At 42.8% G+C, this 20,888-nt stretch overlaps 3 protein-coding genes and 1 long non-coding RNA gene across 7 annotated transcripts in view; 2 read left to right on the forward strand and 2 right to left on the reverse strand.

The window, feature by feature from the left end:
* Positions 1-1,618: 1,618 nt before the first annotated feature.
* Positions 1,619-13,277, forward strand: BEST4 (bestrophin 4). 2 transcript variants are annotated; one of them, XM_081009449.1, is made up of 10 exons: positions 1,619-1,671; positions 4,529-4,713; positions 6,083-6,177; positions 8,096-8,329; positions 8,532-8,686; positions 8,758-8,835; positions 9,286-9,459; positions 10,773-10,853; positions 11,697-11,851; positions 12,336-13,277. In XM_081009449.1, exons 2-10 carry the CDS (start codon positions 4,562-4,564, stop codon positions 12,754-12,756), a joined length of 1,545 nt encoding a protein of 514 aa, XP_080865575.1. In that variant the 5' UTR covers positions 1,619-1,671; positions 4,529-4,561; the 3' UTR covers positions 12,757-13,277. The 2 variants fall into 2 exon arrangements, with proteins under 2 accessions (XP_080865575.1, XP_080865576.1); XM_081009450.1 differs by lacking the exon at positions 1,619-1,671 and having other exon boundaries at positions 4,039-4,713.
* Positions 8,997-11,780, reverse strand: LOC308479156. Its single transcript, XR_013987513.1, has 2 exons — positions 11,650-11,780; positions 8,997-9,349 (listed from the first exon to the last, which is right to left on the reverse strand). It is a non-coding gene; the product is annotated as an uncharacterized lncRNA (long non-coding RNA).
* Positions 13,278-15,109: 1,832 nt separating the features above from the next.
* Positions 15,110-20,150, reverse strand: RPS8 (ribosomal protein S8). Its single transcript, XM_081009605.1, has 6 exons — positions 20,023-20,150; positions 19,430-19,536; positions 18,437-18,536; positions 16,899-17,074; positions 15,903-16,032; positions 15,110-15,271 (listed from the first exon to the last, which is right to left on the reverse strand). Exons 1-6 carry the CDS (start codon positions 20,024-20,026, stop codon positions 15,162-15,164), a joined length of 627 nt encoding a protein of 208 aa, XP_080865731.1. The 5' UTR covers positions 20,027-20,150; the 3' UTR covers positions 15,110-15,161.
* Positions 20,151-20,260: 110 nt separating this feature from the next.
* TMEM69 (transmembrane protein 69) overlaps positions 20,261-20,888 on the forward strand; it is a 45,359-nt gene continuing 44,731 nt past the window's right edge. For all 3 annotated transcript variants that reach the window (XR_013987445.1, XM_081009569.1, XM_081009568.1), the window contains exon 1: positions 20,261-20,420. The gene's annotated coding sequence lies outside the window, so the exon portion shown is untranslated. The remainder of the gene's footprint in view (positions 20,421-20,888) is intronic.

The following is a 20,888-nucleotide window of genomic DNA, read 5'->3' on the forward strand; positions in this document are numbered from 1 at the left end:
CCCTAAAGCAAATGAGAAAGCTCTCATGATGGATGGATTTACAAGCAGCAATAACCATTGCCATCCAAGCCTACATCCCCGTGGGATAAATTACTTCTTTATGACACCGCAGAGCTGTAAATTCATTATCTGTGTAAAGTCCAGCTATGTTTCCCAGGGGAATTTTCACAGAGGATATATTTCATCCCTTCTTCAGAGACAACTGTTAGCAACAAGTTACTATGACAGGGTGTGAAATGGGAATCAATGAACAATGATGTAGGTCTCCTGCAGGCAGGTGTTTCTGAGCTAATGCTCCCTGTTCACTCCTGTTCTCTGTTTCTGGCACCAGGCTGTCTGATGCAGGTTAATCCACAGCCCTTTTGTAGATGTCCAGTGAGTGAGCATGTGGATGAGGGAGCAACTGTGATCAGATCCACTGTGTCTTCCCTTTCTGCTGTTATTTTATTATGGTCCCCCCCCATCTTTTCATCCAAATATCACAAGAAAACAAAAATGCCTTTAGTCCTGAAATCATAAGGAACACATTAAGGAACATTAACATTCTTTGGCTGAAACCCTGGTCACTCATTAATGGAGATCCAGAAAAGCTAAGATCACAGCAATGCACTGGCAATACACACCTATTTATGTGGCTATGTTCTTTATGCACATAGACACATGCTCATCCTGTAAAGTGTGATGAGTGCCTAAGGCTGCACCCGGAGATCAGCTTCTCACAATGACGGTTGCATCAGTTTGGAATTGTGGAAACCTTACCAGAATAAACACAGCACATGACTGCATGATCTGTACAGACAAGAGCACACATGGCTTGGAGTAGTATTGATGTGATATACATTACAGACATACCTGGTGTCTTGAAGCATCAGTAGTCTTTAAGGTTTTCGTTTATTTACTTATTTATTTAACATAATTCATATACTGCTTGATTGTCATAAAACGTCAAGTGAGTTTACAAAATAATAATAATTAAAAATTAAAGTTAAAAGCTGGTCTTTAAAAACATTCAAAAACTACTTTAAAGCAGCAAAAACTAAACAACAATGAAAACACATGTAACTTCTACACGTCTCCATAAGCTTGCCTAAACAAAAATGTTTTAAGGAGGCATTGGAAAGAGGGCAGTGAAAGTGTCAATAGGAAGGGAGTTCCAAAGCGCCACACTAAAAGATCGGTTTCTTAGAGAATGAGTACTGTATGGCAGATGTAGCAGTGCCAGTTCTGCAGAGCAAAGCACTCAAATGGGCATATATAGGGCAAGGTGATCCCGCAAGTAAACTAGTCCCAACTTGCTAAGTTCTAATAGTAACACATTGAACTTGGTCTGATTTAGAGGCAGGCCTGCTATAAAAGTGGGGGAAGAGAGAAGGGAACACTACCTTAAGCTCTTTAGAAAAAAAGGTGAGGTGTAACTGTAATAAATAAATTAGAATGGAATTTTCATCTATGGCTTAATTTTCACAAAAGTAAATTATAACTATGAATATCACATAGGCATTTACACAGTTCCCTGTTCTTGGGCTACTAACAGCCCCACCATCAATCATTCTGAGCAGTCTAGTCTATTTACCATGAGTAAGATATTTAAAGGAAGTGGGTAACAGCTTTTCTTCTTTCTCTGCATTAGTGAGACAGTTATAACCAGCCTCAACTGAACTCCCAGGACAGGTAAGAAGTTCTAGCTTCTTTTCATCAGGGAGGTATTGTCACTTTGTGGTTGCCACTCCACCCTTCCACTCTGCCCTAAGCAAAGCTCCTGTGCCTTTATTGACTGAATGGCAGTGGAAACCTAACAGTGACAGCAATAGTTTTATCTAATGCTGCTCACGCCTGCTGAATATCCACTTAGTAAGCCAAAGGTAGAGGAGCTCTCTCTCACACGCAGCAGCTCCAGCGCTGGGCTGGCCATGCAAGCAGTCTTTCATTTCTCCATGTGTCCCAGCAGCTGTCTTGCTCAAGATTGCCTGTAATTCTGAGACTCACAGTGCAAGTCCAAGCATGTTTACCCAAAAATAAGGCCCTTTGGTTTCAATGGGACTTACTCCATTGTAAGTGTGCCTAGGATTGCGGCCTATGGAAAGTCATCTTATGCTGCCTGCTATGTTTTTGTGGACCTCCAAATCCGAGTTACTCTCTCGTCTCCTCCTATTTACCTTCTTAGGTCACCCCCTGGTTCACCTCCACTGTTTCTCAGTATCTCTCCAGACATGAGTAGTAGTATTAGGGCTGCCATACGTCCGGAATTTCCTGAAAATATCTGGGATTCGGCTGTCCAAAATAGTGTCTAGGAGCAAAGTTTGAAAATTGGTCAAAATGTCCACTAGCAGGCCGTATCAGAAGTGTTGTTTTTTTGTGAATTTCCCCCAAAATAGCTTAAAGTGTTTTTGGGAGATTTTGCTCAACAGTTTTTGTGTCCAGTTTTCACTTTTTGAAATATGGCAACCCTGTTAGTTGTAATCCCTGTCAACGGTGTAGAAGCTGAGGCTTTCTTTGCTACCACATTAGCAGTTCCTGCCCCCTTGAGATTGCCATTACCTGTTCACTCACTTTTTATAGAACACCCATATGATGAGGATGATCTCAGCTCATTGTGTTCTAGTGTTTTCTCTGTAGTCCTCTATGGTTTCTTCCATAGCCAGTTTTCTTGCAATTTTCTTTTGGTAATAAAATTCAATGGCAGCACCAGCTTGACCTGTGTGGACAGGCAATGCAGGACTGAGGCTTTTAACTGTTCTTGTGCCTTTAATTAAACCCTTCCTGTTTTATTGCTTGCCAATGAACAGGAGTCGGGGATTAGTGATAAATTGCATATATATCCACCATTGAAAAGCCTCTATTGCTTGTCTCATGTAGGAGGCTCTAATTACTGCTTTCTTCTCCTCATTTCTTTTAATTGTAGTGAAATCTCACATGGGAAGCACTCAGTTCAGTAGTGTTTTATTGACACCTTTATTGGCTGTATACTTTTTTATTGGGTACATGTCACCTCCAGGATCTGACACCCCCCCCCCCTTGCCTATGCATACCTGTTGCTGGGGAACAACCCTGAGAGAGGACTGTTGCTCTCATGTCTTGCTTCTGGGCCTCCCATGAGCATGTTTGGGAAACAGAATAGTGGACTAGATGGGCCATTTGCCTGATCCTGCAGGACTCTAATTATGTTCCTATCACAGTAAAAATACAGGTCCTTGATTTTGTTTAGTTCTTATGCCACAAGAACTATTATGTCTATTCTATTCTTTTTATATAGACTTTTATTGCGCTTTAAACAAATACAGATAAATATAAACAACCAAAATTACAAAAGAAAAATCCTTAATAATAATAATGGAAAAAGCTAAAAAAAACTACAAAAAATATCAAAGTACATGGCATAAAACATAAGCTATTATGGGAAAGAAAAAAGAAAAAAGGAAATTTCCTCTAGGAAGGGGCCACTCACATGTTGCACACATGCCAACGCTCTTTGGAAAGATTGCAAAACATGTTATGCGGTGGGACTCCTTTTCCTGTATAATTCTGCTGCTAGGCCATGGAGAACTGCCATTTATTTGGATCACCAGAAAAGAACTGTTGCCCCTCAAGCTGATGGGTAATTGTGAAAATGGAAAGATCTGTGGCTAGAAAAAGGTCAGATTATCTGGATGTAAGTAATGGGTGCAATTAGTGGCCCTTGAATAAGTCCCTTGAATAAGGCAAGCACACACTATCAAAACAGCTTGTGCACAGCCAGGGCTTTTTTCAGCCAGAACTTGCTGGAACTCTGTTTCTGCACCTCTCAGGTGGGTGCCAGAAAACAAAGGAGGCAGGCGTGATGAGTTCCAGCCACCTCTTTTTCTAGAAAAACAGCACTGTGCAAAACCATTCCTGCAGAAGATCTTATGGTGAAGTAAATGGCCTTTCTGATATGTGATTAATTCTTTGTACTGGCTACCAACTTTTAAGCAGGGCCATCTTGGCAAATTACTATGTAAAAAATCACCCAAAACCTTAGATGTCTTCAAGTGACATCTTGCCGCTGCTGTATAAAAGTGACAGCAGCACTAGGACCCACCTGGATGGCCCGTCCCACAATGCCACACTCTGAGGGAAGACCCCTTCCTCAGACTGAGGTCCAGGCTGCTCACACTGCCACCACTTTGTCAACGATGAATGGGTGAGCGACAACCCTTCCCTCAGAATAATGCCTGGAGTGCTCTTACAGGTACTTTGTTAGCAGCAGGTGGGTGATCAATTCAGCAGTTGATCAGTTGAGCAGGTGAAGGCGGAAGGGAAGAAGAGTGGTGAACAGATCGTACAGTAGCTCCAGTGACCCGCTGGCTGACCAATCATTCGCAGGCAGCTCTATGGGCGGGAGATTTGGCCCACGATTCACCGCCTCTCCCAATTTGTTGCCTGAGCCCTGTGGCTCAGTTCAGCTCCTGGTAGGTCCAGCCCTGCACTTAGCTTCCCATAATCAAGGTGGCAGAAGAGAAAAGAGAAGTGATATTTTCCTCCCTGGGTGTTATTTCTCTCTGTGTCTCAGCTGCTGCCTGCATGAGGCACAGACAAGGCAGCCATGACAGTCTCCTACACCTTGAAAGTGGCCAATGCTCGCTTTGGGGGCTTCTCCAAGCTACTTTTTCGTTGGAAAGGGAGCATCTACAAGCTGCTCTACAAGGAGTTCATTGTCTTCGTCTTGCTTTACGGAACACTAAGTGTCATCTACCGGTAAGTTGGCAATATCCTGTTTAATGGAATGAAACCTCTCCAGGGGGACATAGTTAAAGACGTCTGAAATGGTTGAAGAACGTAAAATTGCTGTTCTTTTTTTAGGAGCGTTCAATGTTGTGGTACTTTTGCTCTCAACTTTCAGATCTTCCTTACCAATCTGCTTGCCCCACTTTAAACCAACCTCAGAATTACACTGTTTAGTGGGAAGGAAGGCTTCCAGGGGTGACTTTCTTGCTGGGCCTTTCTCTCCATTACAATTGCATTCCACGCAGCCCACCAGGTCATTTACATGGGGATGGCTCTCCAGGCTTTCTTCCCATCACAATCATGCTCTTTCCAGACCACCAAATGGGCTGCAAGGAGACCAAATACATGGTGCTCCCCACCCCCCTGCCACCCCTGAAGCAAAATTTGGCAGTGCTCAAGGGGCAAATTTGGCTATGGGAGGCAGACTGAATACCTGCAGTGGGCTGCACAGATGGCCTGCAAAGGGCTATGGGTTGTCCTCATGTGTTTTAAATATTGTGTTTTTAATATTTTGTTGGGAGCCACCCAGACTGGGCCAGCCCAGTCATATGGGAGACATATAAATAAAATAATAGTAATAGTAATCATTCTAGTAAATAAATCAAATTGTTCTAACATTCAGGAGAATTTGTTTCCCCTGAACATTATTAGTAGGCCAGGATGGGTGAGTGGGGTATTGTTGGATTCTGCTGAGAAGGGTAGAGCTTAGACTACAGAGACTGCCGCATTTATGCCTAGAGGCTCATGCCCTGCAACCCATAAATGACTTAAGCCCCAAATATCTGAAAGACCACCAATGTCAGAATTGATGGAGTGTTTAAATCAGCAGAGTCCTCTTGGTAGGGCTTTGAGGGTTTGAAGGGTACCACCTTCCCAAGAAGGCATTATCTGTAGCAGCCCCTAAGTTGTGGAGGTCCCACCCCACAGAGGTGTGTCTGGCACGTTCTTTATATAGCTCTTAGCAAATGCTGAAGATACATCTCTGTACCCTGGCCTTTGATATCAGTGCTGTGTATTTTTGGGACTATTCCTGTGACTGCAATTTGTTTTAGCTGTTTTTAATACAGAATTTTAAATAGTTGTAACCAGCCCTGGGACCTGCTAGTGAAATCTGTTGGAGGTGGTATTAGTGTTGTGTTGTTGTTGTTGTTGTTTTAATATTCCTTGTATCCTTGAAAGAATCCTATTGTTTGCCATAGTGACATTTATTTTGGTACTTAACCAAGCAGAGGGATTGCTTTGGCAGGGACAGAGAAGAGCCCTGGCTCCTGTTTAATTGAAGAAGAATGTTTATATCATGAGAGAGTTCAAGCCTGTTATTCTTCCCCATCTCCTGTAGGCACCTTCTGAATGTGGATCAGAAACGTCTCTTTGCAAAGGTGGCTGAATACTGCAACCGCTCAACTGACCTCATCCCTCTGTCCTTCGTCCTAGGTATGATTATGTACCTGCTCTTGATAGGAGGCCTTGTTGCTATGGTTTCTTGATTGCTTGCTTTAATTAAGGCCAGATGCATACATTTGCAAAAGCCCCTTTAATCTTTCGATTGCACAGAATCCCAAATTATTTCCCATTGGGAGGAACCACAAATCAGTGGCAGAGCTCATGGTATGCATCCAGGAGTGAATGAGGAGTCAGATGATCTGAAGGACTCTTGCCATAGACCACTCTAAAAGTCTTGCCCTGAATTACTGCGGAGGCTGACCCTGATTTTTGTGTGTGTGCGTGTGTGAAAGTGAGATTGATCCAGCAAACACCACATCACGAAAAAAGAAATGTGAGTGGTGTCACAAAACGAAAAAAGGGAAGTTAAAAAGTAGGAGGTGGATAATTAAAATGGAAAAGGAAGTGACAGCTTGACAGGTGAGAGAGTTTATGTCTAAATGATGTACAGCTAGGGCTGCAAAAATGCACAATGAACATGCCTGACTCTCCTGAGTAAACAGACCTAGTTTTTGCATTAGAAGTGTCTATATCAGAAATGCAAGCCTAAATTGATCTGCTTAAAAATGATTCCGTTATGAATTTTCATTGCCTTTGCAAAACTTTCCTGTAAAAAGGTCAACTAAAGTAAAACTGCAGTTCTCCCTAGCCTGTTGACTCGCTATTTCTAGAAGGAAGGCATTGGAAGGAGTAAACAATGACTGTCCACGTGGGCCAGGTGTTCTTTCGAGCTTCCAAGAAGCCTATATCATGCCATAGCAAGCATTGGAAGGGAAGGGTAAGATGGGACAACCCTTCTATTAGGCAGATGGGGCAGCTGCCTCAGGCAGAAGATACTGATGACTAAGGACCACAGGTGAAGTGTTGGAAGGCAGAGATCTGTGTACCACGGGGCCTGCCCTGCACTTCCTAAGCTAGCCTTCAGGCATGGTTGAGGTTGCTGGCACATCAGTACTGTTGTTGACTCTCTTTCCGTACATGCAATATGCAGGTGAGGTGGGAAGAGGAACCCTCTTGTTCTTTGTCTGGATGGGAAACATACCATTTTTTCCCCTCATAGGAAAGCTTCAAAAAGGGAAAATGGGAGGGCAGGGGGGAACCCAGTGGTTTTGAATGTGTTGATCTTTTGTTAATATGTGCAAATATAGATAAGAGCAAGGGTTGGTTTTGCTTCCATGTCTGCCAGAATCTCTGAATATTGATAAATATGACTCTTTGCACTTCCCTGTTTTGTATGTCTGCTGTTTAGTTTTTGACTCAGCCACAGCCTGAAAAATGCTCTTATTTCTTTCCAAGAGTGTTAACTCTTTTAAAAAGAGTGAAATTTCAGCAGATCAGATCAGTACTCAATTGAAGATTATGACAAATCCTAAGCACCCTGGCAATTTCCTAGAGAAATGGTTCCCACCATTAACATGTGTGGACTCTTTGAAGGATTTTTGTAAACAGACTGCCTCTAAATTGTGATTGCAGACTTCTGCATTAAGTATTAAAGAATTTTATTTGCCTAACAAGAAATAGCAAGCTATGAGGTACACAGTATACTGAAACTTTTCATTACCAAATTCTAAATGTAAAAAATAATTTGACAACTTCATAAATCTTTAGTTTTGTAGCTTTCATAAATGTTTTTGCTTCTTTTGTAAAGATGACCAACCAACAAAAAGGGGAGTGAAATTTTGTCTTGTGTCATACAGATAACTTCTTTAACAATTCCTTAACAAAATTATTTGACAAGTTAACCAACTCCTAGAGCTCAAATGGGTAGAATGTTTCTGCTCTCAGTGCCAACATGCTAAAATGGCAGCAGTTCATTATGCCTGATGACCTTGCCTCGTGCTCTCTCACTGTTTCCAAGTCCTCATCCCTCATCCCTGCTAATGCCTCTTCCACCTCTCTTTCCTGGCAGGTTTCTATGTCACTCTGATTGTGAACCGCTGGTGGGCGCAGTATACCAGCATCCCTCTGCCAGACCAGCTCATGTGCGTCATTTCCAGCAATGTGCATGGGAAGGATGACAAGGGCCGCATCTTGCGCCGCACTCTCATCCGTTACGCCAACCTCTCCTCTGTGCTCATCCTGCGCTCGGTCAGTGCTAGAGTCCTTAAGAGATTCCCCACTATGGACCACTTAGTTGAAGCTGGTGAGTTTAACTTGGGGAAATGAACAGGATGGTCTGGGAGTCTACTTTTATTAGTCTTTCTAAGGTGCCACAGGGATCAAGAGATTATTCCACCAGAACGTATTAGGACCCAGTGTCACTGACTGGTGGCCCCTGAAGCTCTTCCCAGTATCAAGGAGCAGATGGAGAGGCAGTGCTCCAACTTCCCATTTCTCTCTTGCAGGTTTCATGACACAAGATGAGCGCAAGAAGTTTGAGAGTCACCACTCAGACTTCAACAAGTATTGGATCCCTTGTGTGTGGTTCACTAATCTAGCAGCCCAAGCCAGACGGGAAGGAAGGATCCGGGATGACGTGGCGCTCAGATTGCTCATAGATGTACGTATTGCAGTGGAATTGCTTTACCAGCTATGCAAACATGAAATAACCACCTGTCTTTCTCTGTCCAGGAACTGAACCTCTACCGCTCCAAATGCAGCATGCTTTTCCACTATGACTGGATAAGCATCCCTTTGGTGTACACACAGGTGAGCAAGGAGCACTCCACATCTTCTGGATACTCTTGCACGTCTCAATGCTCATCTCTCAGTAGCAGTTTTGTTCCTACGAGTAGACTAAAGGTTACTTTTCCCATACATTTTCTAAATCTGTCTCTCTTGGTGCATCTCCACAGCACAATTCTACTTAGTTTTACTTAACGTCTCATTTTTTTATTGCAGAGGAAAGGAACAAGTTTCCAGCTCCAAAATAGTCAGCTGTTTCCCAACGAACATCAAATAACAAGCTAGGAAATAGATCAGTTTGTGAAAGTGCCAGTTTAATTGTTTTTGAATTGGTAGGGTGCGCAGGACATGCTAGGGCATAATGTGCAGACCTCCTGTACTGCAGGAGAATGTTTTGGTTTCTGCAATGAAAAGCATAGTTCCATGATGCTCTCTTGAAACCCTGGCAAATGTTTAACAGCCGCTTCTCCACAGGTAGTCACCATCGCTGTCTATTCCTTCTTTGCTTTGTGTGTGATTGGGCGTCAGTTCCTACAACCTGTGGACCCAAGTCAAAACAAAACAATGACAAAAAAAGATGAGGACCTAGATCTGTATGTTCCCTTACCCACTCTTCTACAGTTCTTCTTCTATGCTGGTTGGCTGAAGGTGAGGATGTTGGCTCCCATTTTCCATGCAGATGGCTTCATTTGACTTGATCTTCAGTCTTCAAATTACAGTGGTACCTCAGGTTAAGAACTTAATTCGTTCCGGAGGTCCGTTCTTAACCTGAAACTGTTCTTAACCTGAAGCACCACTTTAGCTAATGGGGCCTCCTGCTGCTGCTGCGCTGCCTGAGCACGATTTCTGTTCTCATCCTGAAGCAAAGTTCTTAACCCGAGGTAATATTTCTGGGTTAGCGAAATCTGTAACCTGAAGCGTATGTAACCTGAAGCATATGTAACCCAAGGTACCACTGTATAAGATATGGGGTGCTGAGACAGAGTTGGTGTGAGCATCATGCACTGTTTGAACCAGATGAGAAGATTCAGGGGCGCAAGAGGCTGTCCCCATCTGCAGATTCTGTCCCTTCTGGATTTTACGTTCTTCCATTCCAGCCTCAATTCCACTCTCCCTGCCATTGAGTCAGCATCCTGACTGAGCATGTGCAATCCTCGTTGGACTGGTTTATTGTGGTTCCTCCCCTTATGGTCCCTTATCCTGAAGGTCTTTTAAACCTTTGCACACTGTAAGGTTCCCCCAGCCTGCTGTTACCTCTCCTTGTAGCAGGGTGGTGATGATTTGCCTACACAAACAACACTCACAGCCTAAATGCTGGAAATAAAGGGAGCAAAGACTTGCAACAGAAGGTGCAAGTCAGATGCTCACCTGAAGAAGTAAACTGTTCTGATTGCGGCTGCTCAGTCCCCAGCCTTTCTGATGAGTGGGTAAGGTCTGCAGAGGACTTCTTGTGCCCACTGGACTAGAATCCTCCGTAAGATCAAGGACCCCAGTAAATCTCAATGAGGGAGGTTTCATGCACATGGGGATGCTAAAGGGTTGCATGTGCAACACGCCACCCACCCCATTCGCAGTTTGAACATTTGTGTGTTCAGGCATGAACATGGCTAAAATACAGCAGCTTCACTGTTCTGGATTGCAAGCACTGTTTTGTGTGTGTGCGCACACTGTCATTTTGGATAGGAACCAGCACCCAAAGAACTAGCAAGCGTATTAGTATATGCAACACAGCAGCTCAGCTACCTCTTTAATACTTTTTAATCACATCAAAGCAGAATGCTTTGCAATGTTTGTCTCTGTTTTCCAGAGAATGCCATTGGCAGTGAAGACAAGCTAGATGAGACTGTGCTTAGAAGGGCTGCCTGCTAAAATTTACAAAAAAGGATAGCCCTAATGCCACTCAGTTCCCTCCCACATTCAAATATGGAATATTCATATGCTACACCTTTCTTTTCCTATAGGTGGCAGAGCAGATAATTAATCCCTTCGGAGAGGATGACGATGACTTTGAAACTAACAAATTGATAGACAGGAACCTTCAAGTGAGTCTTAAAACAAAGGCCTAGTCACACTTCACACAGGTATATCCAGCATACAACTTGGCATCCTGGGTGTTTGGGTATTTTTTCATATAATGCTTAATGACTGCCATGCTGGCCTGAAAAATCTGGTAAGCTATTTGTCATCTATACTATACACTATACCTCTGTGTATACCTTCTTTCCCATTTCTGCTCTCCACAGTCTGAACCTTTAACTTTCTCTAAACTTTTTATGCAAAGCAATGGATGCAGAATAGACCATATATCAAAGAATCAATTGTCTTTACCCGCATGCTGAATATAGCGCCCTGAATATTCAGTTTGTCTATTAATGCTCCCCTTCCCACAGTTTTGACAGGATACTTTCTTTGATAGTACACACAATCCCCTTGTAGGCTTGGACATAACCCAGTTCACCTTTTATTGGGACAACCAATTGCTTACTTCAAATCTCTAGCAACACACAGAAAAAGTGGCACTTAGAGTGAGGCAATTTGTCCTTTTTGTAGTATCATGAGGAGCATTCTAAGATCTTGTTAATTGGATCTTTTTCCCCTGGTTATTAAATGATTTTTGTTTTACAGATCTGCAAGTCACTTTGAGCCTTTTTGTACAAAGCAATGAATAAATGTAATCAATCTTAGTAATATAAAGGGTGCAACTGTCGATCTGAGACAGAAGCATTTTTATTTAGCCGCCTCTTATATTGCTGGTGTTCTTTTGAGACTTTTTCCTATTGAGAACCTTGTGTTAAAGCACAACTGTAATTAAAGCACAATTGTAATTAAAGCAATTACAAGTCTTATGCAGGTCTTTGATGAGAAATATTCCTTTGTCTGCTCAGGTGTCTTTGCTTTCAGTGGATGACATGTATCAGAACTTACCACCAACTGGAAAAGACAAATACTGGAATGAATCTACAGCTCAGCCCCCGTACACAATGGCCACAGTGGCAGAGACCTTGAAACCTTCCTTCATGGGTTCTACCTTTGACATGCGGTAAGTTCAGCTATGTTGCCATGGCAAAAGGCTGACAACCTGAGCCTGGCAACTTTGCCAGATACAATCTCTTCCATCAGATATAAGGGAGGGGACCATTTTCCTGGATTGCATTTTACCATCTCAGCCTTTACTTATAGAGCTTTTACAATTAGCCCTGAATCCAGTGTTAAGAGGGAATATTTACACAATGCATAATGAACACAGGATGCATACTGTGAGCAACACAGGGCCACATCCAAAAATGGCAAAGTGGCCTAATCCAAATCCTGGTTAGCTAACAGGCCCAACCACTTTTTAGAGATAAAAGAACCTACAACAATATCAGATCGTTTGGTAAGATTGTATGAATGCATCCACCCCACTGTTGCATCATTTTCCTTTGAATTTCATAGTAGGAAATCTGACCATTCTGATGGTATGGGCTAATTTCAGTGCTTCAATCAGGTGTGTTTACTTCACCCAGTCTGTTCCCCTTCTGCAGGATGAGTGATGACCCAGAGCAGAGCCAGCAGGTGGAAGCATCACCCAGCATGAGCCGCATTCAGACTCCCCTGCTCAACCGCTTCCTCACTGCAGCTGCCTCTCCTGCAGTCAGCCTCAAAAATTTTGGCAAGGGCAGTCGGATGCAGCATCCCCAGCTACTGCGCCTAAGGACTGAGGGCACTTTCCCCTCTTCCAGCCCCAGCTTCTATCGCAGGGAAGATCCTGAAGCAGTTGGTCGCATTGACGAAGAAGACATGGAAGATGAAGGGACCAGACTTAGTGAAACCTCCTCCCCTGGCTCCCACCTCAAAGTCCCCCATAAGAACACAAACGCTGAGAATCTGAGAAAAGAGCTGCCCAGCATTACAGTGGTGGAGCCCCCAGATGAGATCAGTATCAGTGACCAACCATCTAACTAAGGCCCAATCCTTTTAAGGCAGAATTTAGGACTAATGTCCCACTCAAGCCACACAGGTCCAGTATATACAAGAGAAACTTGCCCTATCTAAACATGCATACATCAAGGGATAAAAACACTAATGCCAAAGATTTGCAGCTGCCCATTCTCATATTGAAAGCCACGCACTCAAAATAGGAAGAAAGTACTGACATGTGAACACACATACAAACATCATCCTTTTACCTAGCAGGGTTGTCCTTGAACAGGTAAAAAAAAGCTTGAATAAACAGATACTTGCAGTGATGCAGCTTTTTGGAATCAGCACTCAGTTGAAGAGTTAATTTAATTTTATTTATATTTATCGAACAAATCTAAGAAATGTTAATTTTACATACTGTATAAATAGCTGAAAGGTTTTTTCAATAGAGAAATGTGTGTGGTTAAACTGAAATGTTGGAGGAAATTCTAGGGAAGCACAATGAAACAAATTCAAAGCTTACTTTCAAAATGTTTATTGTAAGGCTGCAATCCTATACTTATTTACCTGAGTTAATGAACTCAAAATAATTTACTTCTGAGTAAGCATGTACAGGATTACTCTCTCCCTCCTCCTATTAGTATAAATATGCATATTTATTAGTAAATAGGTCAATGGGGCTTACTTCTTAGTAAGCATATTTGAAAGTGCAGCCTGAGAAGGGGCTTGAATGAAGGCATTGAAATCTGACCATATGAGCATTCCTAGAGCTATACACACAAAATAACTTTCTTAGGATAATCTCCTGAATAAAAGTTAACTCCAACTTTGATTTTAGACTATTACTGTAAAATTTTAGTAGTGGGATGAGCACTGTATCTAGCTGCATATGCTTTCTGTAAAGTTACGTGGAAGTCTGGAGATTTGCTATCTGTCCAAACCCATATAAGCAAGCCATTTATTTGTCTGGTATGTTCTTAGCGATCCATGCTCCCATTCATAGAACTGGTCCTTACCCTCTCAAACTGATGAAAATGTATCTTGTTAGAAGATAGTATTGTTCCCAGCCTTCGAAAGGACCAGACTTTTGGAAAGAGGCCTGGCCCTTCTGCTAGAAGGGAGTTAATCTTGCACTGGAATGAGACCAGAATGTCACGAAGAAGACAATCTAGACACTTAGCAGTGCACCAGTTGTTTTGTCGCTAAATGTAGTAATAATCATGTAAAAAATTCAACTAACAGCTTCCAATTTTGGCCGTTCAACTGCCAACAACAAACGCATTAATAATTTTCTCAGCTTCCATTCATTAATACCCTGTGCACATACCTAATCATTAGAAATATATGCTATGCATTGGAAGAGGATGAAGGCTCTGAAAATCTGTTCTCCATGGGGCCACCAAAAGCAGGATATTTTGAAGTGCACACTACAAAGCTCATGTTGCAAGGGAACTGGGAGAACAAATAGAAGACAACACACCTGTGCTGCTGACATTTATAGCGCCATACTGTATAATGAGAGTGCATCATACCTAAGTATAGAGCTTCAACCCTATTCAGGGAAACTTAACAGTTATTAGCTTTAAGACTTGGGCAATTTAGCAAAGACGTAAATGCAAAGCCAAACTTTGCTGCTGTTATACTACAGAGTACTCAACACACAAATGAAACCACCATGGCAGATTGATGGTCATTAAGTCCTTAGTTACTTATATACTATTCTAAACAAAAGTGAACCCACACCCCCTCAATGCATGTTGGAGTAGTATTAGTAGGCATGCCTGATGGCATTTGGAGACTACCAATTCTACACCGTGAAGAATCCCGTTCAGCAATCCTGCCTGCCAAAATCACAGCTCTAAGGGTGGCATTTTAGTATAGTGGTAAGGAAAAGCCTGATCCTACCATTACAACAGCATGTGCTTTTTAAGGCGGATGACACTTCCAAGTCAAACAACTTTCACTCATTTTTTTAAAAAAACTTCCATACAAGCATACTTAGTGTGAATGCACTAGCTCCTAAACAGGAGGACGCAACTGCTCCCTGGGTTTTTAGTATTAATGTAGAACAGCAGCTAAACAAATGTCTGGCCTTAGTATTTTGTCCACACCCAGGATCCTGGTTAATGTGTCTCCTCCTTAACCACAACGTGTAACCACAGGACAAACATTGGCTACAGATCATGGTTAAGGAGGAGAAACCCTAACTAGGATCCCAGGTTTAGAAGACATATTAAGACAAACCTTGCATTAGCTTTCATCCCATAGCACTTAAAAATCCTGGGAGAAAGCTAAGTAGGTGTGAGCTCCTCGTCAGCAACCAACACGTTCACATGGTCACAGTAAACCATACTCAAGTCTTTGCCTCACTGTCCATAAATAATCACATCAATCATTTATACAAGACTCTGTAGGTATTTATTCAGCACATTAGATACAGTGACTGTTCATTTGCCTTTCCTGGCTTTGATCTTCCTCAGGTAGAATTCTAGTTCCTTGCCTTCCAGAAGGTATCCATCTGCTCGACCACACTGCCCAGGCCGGGAGGCAATACAAGCTGCAAAACGAAATCTCATTAGAAATGGGGAAGTATCAAGTAAGAAGAACTGGGCTGCTTTTCCCTGTGTAATGTACTTCTTGCCAGTCTTTCATGCCAGGACATCATTGCTAACCTCTTGAGACAAAGCAATTTAATGCTAATGAACCCATCTTTTTTCCAAATTGGGGTGGGTGGGAGGATCATACCATCTCCCCTCCCCAAGTTGCAAAGTCTAAGGAACCACCAAACCATCCTGATGAAGTCACCTTCAGAATTTGAACTGTCACCACTTGCATTCAGCAGCAGAACTGGACAAAGTTTTCGTCACAAGGCCAACTTCAAAACACCAGGGAACACAATGTTGCCTGCCACTTGAATGACTTTACACATGTGGCAATCGTGGTTGAGAAAAGCCTGTAACACTTTTCTAGTAGAGTCTCTCAGCTTTTGCCAACTACTATTCCAAGAGTTGAATGAGCAAATCAGCAATGCAAAGTCAGATTTGCTGAATTAGTACCATAGGGTTTCCTGAAATCCAGAAGGTAATAAAATGCAATTTTATAATAACTATAAGATAAAACAGCATCCACCCACCACAGCACCTAGGCTACTGGCAAACACAGCACCCTTTCCTGTTTCAGAGTCTCACCAAGTAGCTTCCCTTGCTGGAACTGCTCCTCCAGAAGACTACTGATCTTCGCATTCTTTTTTCTTTCATCATACTTCTTCTGAATTTTCTTTGAACGCTTCTTGTTTAAGATTTCTTCTTCCTCAGGAGTCTGGAACAAGAGCAGAAGCATGTGAATAGAACTGGAGTTCAACTGATAGTCAGTTCCCATAATTTCACCCATTTAATGTCTATGTAATTGGTTTTTGTAACCAACATAGAAGTCTCATTTGGCATTAAGCAGTATATAATTTACTAACAAGTGATTGAAGGAGCTTGAATGAGCTGGTTATGCTTAGCCTGGAAAAGAGGAGATAGCCATCTTCAACTATGTTAAGGGCTGTCACATGGAGGAGGGAGCATGCTTGTTTTCTCCTGCTCTGGAGGGTAGAACTCAAACCAATGGCTTCAAGTTCCAAGAAAGGAGATTCAGACTAAACATTCAGAAAAACTTTCTGACAGTAAGAGCTATTCAGCAGTGGAGACGTGGTGGACTCTCCTTCCTTGGAGGTTTTTAAACAGAGGTTGGACGGCCATCTGTTATGGATGCTTTAGCTGAGATTTCTGCATTGCAGGGGGTTGGACAACATGACCCTTGGGGTCCCTTCCAACTCTTAAGATTCTATGATTACAATATTGAGGATCTGAGCCTGGCCAAGTGACAAGTAATAGAAAGAGCCAGTACCTGCACTGTGTACATTAAGAATTCATTTAACTTTCTGAATTTTTAATTCAAAACATCTGTACCCATATCAGCAAAGAGATGCTGTAACTGGACAAGAACCAACAATGGAGGGTGGTCAGATGTCTTCTTCAGATTAATGTCAGTCATCACTCTCCATTCAGAAGCAGAACTGGATAAAGGTATCCTCACCAGAAGACAGAAGAACCCTAAACTCTAGGGCACAGTGGCTGAACACTTAACAATTAAAAAGCACAGGACAACCATCTGCCTCTGCAGACCCACTTAATACATACCAACTTGGCACCCTTTTTGCGCCCAAGTGGCAAGGCATAGTGGGCTTCATACCACTGTCGGTATGGTGTGCTGTCAATAAGGACAATGCAATTTTTGACCAGGGTCTTTGTGCGCACCAATTCATTGTTAGACGCATTGTACACTACATCAATGATTCTGGTTTTGCGGGTACAGCCTGTAAAGAGAAGAGACCATGTTACAAATTCCACGAACAAAATACAAATCCATGGCAAAAGAGCCTCTCATGTACATAAAAACCATAGGCCCCGAAATCCCCTTGGAGGTTGAAGCTTGCAGGATCTATACAGCTTCTGCTTTAAAAATACAGCTGTGAAGTTTCTATTACATCTACTTTTAAAACACCCATTTAAAGATCTTGAGGAAAATTGGAATTTGCATACTACAATTTGGAAAGAATTTCCGCAGACCCAAGTTTAACCAACCCACTCTTTCTGCAAACCTCAACTTTTAAAAAATATAATCTGTTACAGATCAGTACCATAGGGAAGGAGCATTTTCTGCACTTACTACTGTAAGACAAAACAACAGCATAGAAGCAGTCCTAGAAATGTGCAGTATTTCCCGATTTCAGTAGAACTTATCCCCTTCTGTGAAAGGCAAATGCTTTACAAACAACTCCCTGTCTGTGAATGGGTTGCGTTCTGGGCCTTCACACATTGGCAGAGCGCACATAAGCCCACCCCGCCCCCTTCCAGGTCGAAAACAACCCACGAGTTGAAGGTTCCACGTCAACTGAGCGTGTGCCTGTACCTTCTGTTTTTAAATTTATGATTACCGTTTGCCTTTGGAAGATAGTCTGGAATATTGGTCAAAAGCCAATGGTCTACAATCAATTAATGAAAAGGTGTGTTCCAATTGCCCATCTGCACAAAATTTTAATGATCAAGTTCAATATTAAATATGGAATGGTGGAAATACAGAATCTGCAATCAAGTGAATAATCTCCACCAATTAGAAAAAAATAGTAACAAGATTGTAATCTGACACTTCCATAAAGTAAGAAACTTTGGGCAGACTAACCCAAATAGGCGCTCCAAGGCACCAATAAGGAATCACACTCAATGTACACTCAGTATTTGATTTTCGCAGCAGGGGATTTTCTTTGCCTGTTATTGTCTCTGTAGCCACAAAATGTTTAGACCAGGCCTCCTCCCTTCTTGTCCCTTGGCCACAGAATTGAAGTTTTTCAATCCATCTTTAACATCTCACAGCATTACTCAATGTTTAACAGCATCTGTGATCAAAATCAATTCACACAATAAAATTCTTGGGAAAATACACCTCAAATGTAGTATACAAACAATTCTGTTTCCCCTTTAAATTTACATAACCGCCTTTGAAGCAACAATGCACTCACTCAGGGTAACTATGACACCACCATCACCGAGAGTTTAGGAATTCACCAAAACTCTCTTAAGGTCAAAGTTATCATCACTGTTCTCTTGTTTTAGCTTCCAGGTCACTAGTATGTACCATCCTAGCTAATGCCACACACTTTTTTTTTTTTTGCACTTACATTCAGACCCCCAAGAGAAGTTTCCAACATCGAGACGCAGAGCACGGTATTTTTTATTCCCTCCACGTACCCTTACTGTGTGAATTCTCCTAGGTCCAATCTACAACAAAACAGAACAGACTAGGTCAAACCACACGGGTACACAGCACTAAAATCTTCTTACAAATACTCAAACCACATGGCAACATGGTCAGTGTAACTATGACAACCCCTAGCATTGGTGAGTGCAACAATGACCAAAACGGTCTCGCATCCACCTAAGGTGTAGCTCTCATCACTCCAGTTGCCTCCCATTCCAAATATAATGGTTCAGATCTACTTATTTATGCAACTACTCCAGCACACCAGACTTTGGACTTGTGTTTAACTCCCCATGCTGCACTATAGAGTCTAAGGGGAAATTCAGATGCAATTTGTGAAATGGCATATTTGTGGTGTGCTTTAGTTGCTTGAAGTCAAACATCCCACCAAGAGTGCCCCTGCAGTTGTATGAACACAAAGTAGGATGGATCCTGGTCCATACATGTAAGTACAAGAAAGAAATTGCTGCATGCTACTCACAGTCAGAAAAATAAACTCTGGAGCACACTTACTACTGGGAAATTCAGGGGCACACTTTTATTATGTTATAATTTATGAGTTGTACTCTGATTATAGTCTAATTTTTGCACATTCATACTACTTCCAGGTCAAGCACACAAAAATAAATTACTATCTTTTATAACATGAACCTTTGATGACTCTAAACTAGGATAATCCCATACGATCAGCATTTTAAAGTGTGCTCTTTCAGGTTACTCAAGAACAAAGAACCCCTGCAATGAATACTGAGGGGTCCTGAGCAGTGCATGGAAGTCTCAAGTACTGTACTTCAAGAAACATATACTGTATATGCTTTCTAATTTAAACAGGGATTTTGCAGTCATAAGCTGAGCACCAAAAACACAAAGAGACAGCTAGCTGCACAAGTAATTATTCGCTACAAGCACATACTTTGGTATTGGCAGGGGGTCGCCCCAACTCATACTTCCTCTTCTTGTGGTAGGGCTTTCGCTTTCCCCCGGTCTTGCGGCGCTTGTGCCAGTTGTCCCTGGAGATACCTGAGCGGACAGAACAAAAGCCAAATGGTGAAGACGAGCGCGCGGCACAGAGCAGGGCCTTTTCTCCTCAGCCGACTGCAAGAGTTCCTTATGCCCAGAGTTACTCAGCTCTCCAAGGTAAAAAATGTCTCCGCACGGCATTCTCGGTGGAAGATGCTTCATCACAGCAACACGGGGCAAAGGAACGCGAAGGGGGCCCTTGGCTCAACGCCAGTGGGAGGCCGCTTCCCGCAGACCCTTCCTCCAGGGTAGGCAGCCAACGCGTCAAAATGGCAAAGGCACGCAGGCCCAGGCACAACCTGCGGCCGAGGCGGGGACCAACCATGAAAGCGGCAAAAAGGAGCCACCGGCCCAAATAGACCCTGCATTGAATCGTGCAAACGCTCCCGTCCCCCATTACTTGAGCTGCATCCCCGCTGGATCGACCACCTGGCCGGATGGGAACGGATGGAAGGACCTCACCCTCCAGCTTCCGAAGCTACTCACCCATCCTTCTCCGGAGGCGCCGACTGCAAAGAGAAGGCCGCAAAGCACCACGGGGCGGTTTGTTGCCCGTCAAATCTCGCGATGGCTTCTGCGTGATCTCAGCGCGTCCTCTGTGCGTCTGAACGTCATCGAAGTGAGACGCGCCTGCGCGGTCGGCGAAGGAATGCGACCGCGGCAAAGACAAGAACAGAAGTGTGTCCGATGGCAGGTGTGCGCGGAGGAGAGCGAGCCATTTGTACCCAGCCTAGCTCCACGCCGCATTAGTGCTTCAGTGCTTTGCTACTCTGCGCAGGTCTGTTACTCGCCCCATGCAATCGCGTGGGAAGGTTTCTCCACTTGCGGTAGCTGTAGAAAAGGGAGCTTCTCGCACGTTTTCCGCAGTTCTGCAGCCATGACAGGTAAGCTAAGCCTGCTAATGTTCCCTCTCCTGCATGACCGTTAAAAAGGTACACGGCTCTTGTAAAATAATTGTATCCGGTAGTTTAAAAAAATACGCACCCAACGAAACGGAAAGACAGATTAACACAAAATGTAGGTGGTACCAACTACGCCTGTCCTTCAGTTTGATATGACATTGGCGACAATGGCATACAGTGAAGGGTTGTAACAGTCTGAGAAAGATGGAAACCAGAACATTTGGAATAGGCTAGTGCTGATCTCAAAAATAATAATACTTGAATTAAAAACTAGGATTTCTTAACAAATCTTACTCCAGTCACATTATCCCTGACAGGTGCTAAATTAGATACGGAGGAAACATCAGTTACAACTATTATGATAAGGGTATCTTCTATAAATTTGGGCTTTGCATAGGTATGTCAAAAATCCACTGCACCCCATATATACATGCACACACATACACATTT

This window comes from Podarcis pityusensis (assembly GCF_964106645.2).
Source record: "Podarcis pityusensis genome assembly, chromosome: 6".
NCBI classification, from domain to species: domain Eukaryota; kingdom Metazoa; phylum Chordata; class Lepidosauria; order Squamata; family Lacertidae; genus Podarcis; species Podarcis pityusensis.